The 3,161-nt window shown below is 38.0% G+C and overlaps 1 protein-coding gene and 1 long non-coding RNA gene across 2 annotated transcripts in view; both read right to left on the bottom strand.

Annotated features, from left to right (window-relative positions):
- LOC107728281 (protein NLRC3-like) overlaps positions 1–1,167 on the bottom strand; it is a 6,798-nt gene extending 5,631 nt beyond the window's left edge. The window contains exon 1 of the mRNA XM_016538407.1: positions 599–1,167. Coding sequence (XP_016393893.1) covers positions 599–1,119 — 521 coding nt within the window. The 5' untranslated portion in view covers positions 1,120–1,167. The remainder of the gene's footprint in view (positions 1–598) is intronic.
- Positions 1,168–1,296: 129 nt separating this feature from the next.
- On the bottom strand, positions 1,297–2,424 carry LOC107728282 (uncharacterized). Its single transcript, XR_001638448.1, has 3 exons — positions 1,868–2,424; positions 1,643–1,759; positions 1,297–1,483 (listed from the first exon to the last, which is right to left on the bottom strand). It is a non-coding gene; the product is annotated as an uncharacterized LOC107728282 (long non-coding RNA).
- Positions 2,425–3,161: the final 737 nt, after the last annotated feature.

The following is a 3,161-nucleotide window of genomic DNA, read 5'->3' as shown; positions in this document are numbered from 1 at the left end:
CAAGCCAAACTCCTCTCTGAAGATCTGAGTGCACAATCCTGAGTACACTGCTGCTTCTGTCACATCAATGCCACACTCTCTCAGGTCTTCCTCATAGAAGATCAGGTTGCCGTTCACAAGCTGCTGAAAAGCCAGTTTCCCCAGTTTGAGGATCATTTCTTCATCTGTCACGTTCTTCTCATAGTCCTTCTCATGTTTGATGTTGGTCTGAATGATCAGGAAGTGTGTGTACATTTCAGTGAGAGTCTTGGGAATATCTCCTTTCCATGATTTCCTCAACATCTTCTCCAGAACAGTGGCTGAGATCCAGCAGAAGACTGGGATGTGGCACATGATGTAGAGGCTCCTTGATGACTTCAGGTGTGAGATGATCCTGTTGGCCAGACTCTGATCACTGATTCTCTTCCTGAAGTATTCCTCCTTCTGTGGATCATTGAAGCCTCGTACCTCTGTCACTCGATGGACACACTCAGAGGGGACGAGATCAGCTGCTGCTGGTCTGGAGGTGATCCAGATGAGAGCAGAGGGAAGCAGATTCCCCACAATGAGGTTTGTCAGCAGCACGTCTACTGAAGCAGATTCAGTCACATCACACAACCTCATGCTGTTCTGAAAATCCAGAGACAGACGACACTCATCCAAACCATCCAAAATAATGTAAACTTTATATTGATCACTGTTTATTTCCAATTCCTTTGTTCCCATGAAAAATGTATTAAAAAGTCCCAGGAGACTGAGACTTTGATTCTTCATAAAATTGAGCTCTCTGAAAGGAAGTGGTAATATGAGGTGGGCGTCTTGATTTGCTTTCCCTTCAGCCCAGTCCAGAATGAACTTCTGCACAGAGACTGTTTTTCCAATGCCAGCTACTCCTTTAGTCAGAACAGTTCTGATGGGTTTGTCTTGTCCAGGTAAGGGTTTGAAGATGTCATTCAGATTGACTGGTGTATCTTCTGTTCTTGCTCTCCTAAATATTTCAATTTGTCTGATCTCATGTTCATTATTGACTTCTCCACCTCCATCCTCTGTGATGTAGACTTTTGTGTAGATGTCATTGAGGACTGTCAAAGTTCCCTGATTTGCTGTTCCTTCATGCAAACACTGAAATTTTTCTTGCATGTTTGATTTGAATTTCTCAAAAACAGCTGAACCATCATGTTCAGATTCAAAGCTGATGAAACAACAATAATAATTAGTTAATAATTAGTTATATTATTTTCATTCATTTTGTTATTCAGTATGCATTGTCACAAGCGTGGAGCTGGTGGAAGTTGTTAAAGTGGTCATATGAGATGTATCTCTAGACCAGTTATTTCTGATGGACAGCATGCTGGTTATAAAAGAGTTTGAGCTCTCTCCAGGTGATACTGTGTCATCTTTTAAGTTGGGTGGATCAACAATAGACTTATTGCTTTTCATAGTCAGATAGCTGGGTGCTGTAGAGACTGATCTTGATCTTATTCCTGATCTTATGGTGTTTAGTCTGTCACTATTAAATCCGAAATATGAAAGCAGTTACACAAGTACAAATGATTATTGAAAAATGACTAGTGAACAGAAGAACTAATATTGACAATCATTAATTACACATTTCATTTGTACGATGGTGGCTGTTTGATTGCTGGATTGATGCACATCTTACCTGCTTTCAGGTGACATTCTGCCATCTTTTAAATTTGGCGGATCAACAATAGATTTGTTGCTTTTCATAGACAGGAAGGTGGACTCCGAAGAGACTGATCTTGATCGCTTTCTTGATCTTAACACAGTAAATAACAGTATAAATTTGATGCTGTTTAGCTTTTTTTTTTTTTTTATGTGTTTGTATGTCATTGTGATGTTTAATTTGCTGCCATCAGTAACATACCTTTTTGGACAAAACTCTCGATCTTTTAACCCTTCTGCTTTGTCCATTGGTTACTGGAACTTCGATAACTTCTTCTTAGTGATTAATACAGAACTGGCCAAAATATTATATATTTTTTTGTTATGCATCTATATTCCAAAGTTTATAGACAGTTATAGAAGTATTTAAAATGGCTCCTGTTTTTTTCCTTCTCAGTGGATTCAACTCACTCACTGAGAGAAGAAAATTCAGTTTTCACTTTCAGGTTTACAAACTGATAAATAATGACCATTACATATTATTGACAATGTACAATCTGATATGGCTCCTAACAAAAAGTGTGCAGTGTTGCTATAGGCCCATTCCCAGTGAAATGGGTAAAACATAGCAAAGGCTGTTACTTTCAGATCATACGCAGTTTTGGTACAAAATACCGGATATGTATAAACAAGAAAAGTAGCACAAACTTGTCTGCAGTCGGATGGCGAGCACTTACAATTTTTACTGTCAGTACTTACAATTTTGTAGACCTATTTACATGTCTCAAATTTGATCCAGCATGCAACCAAAACAGGCCATAAAGTAATCGCAGTTCTTGACGTCCTTTCACTTTTGATTTCATTAGCACTTGTTATAAGAGAGAGAGAGAGAGAGATCTTGGAAGAGATGAATCGTCGCTGACACGAGGCAGACAGCAGGGGGCAGCAGTTACTGCATCACTGACGCAGATGGCGGTAACCCGTTTCTTCCACAATTTTGAAGTTTTTTTTTTTTTTTAATTGCTTGAAGAACATAAATACCAAACAAATACAATTTTGAAGTTTATTCCGAAAAAGAGGGAGAGTTGCCTTGTCCAAATACCCACACTTGCGGTCTTTGCACTTGACCACTTATATGACGTATTTCCTGTATTTGGCCCAAGTGTTCAAGTGAGGATGAAGTCGAACTTTTCATTACCTGATGGGACACAGTGTTGTAAAAATGCAAGTGTTTACATAACTTTATTTAAATTTTAAATACTTTGCATTTTAAAATCTTCAAAATGTCTGTTCAGTAGTCCCTATAACATGACATCATTTTAATTTGTGGTGCTTCTAATTAAGTGATAAACAGCAGTTGCAAATGTTGTACAAGATAAATATCACCACTACTCATCTTTGCACCAATAAAACGTAAAAACACTGTTTTTCTACCAAATTATATGTAATATCTAATTATTATAATGTTTAACTTGTATTGGAAAGGTTTCCGTGACCTCTCCTGAGATCTAGGCAAAAAGTCTCACGATTTATTTCCAGAACATGATGCATGATGG

This window comes from Sinocyclocheilus rhinocerous, unplaced genomic scaffold (assembly GCF_001515625.1).
Source record: "Sinocyclocheilus rhinocerous isolate Xijiao unplaced genomic scaffold, SAMN03320098_v1.1 scaffold28078, whole genome shotgun sequence".
In the NCBI taxonomy this organism is placed as follows: domain Eukaryota; kingdom Metazoa; phylum Chordata; class Actinopteri; order Cypriniformes; family Cyprinidae; genus Sinocyclocheilus; species Sinocyclocheilus rhinocerous.
The sequence above is the reverse complement of the archived record's forward strand: the minus strand, read 5'-3'. Positions and strand labels throughout refer to the sequence as shown.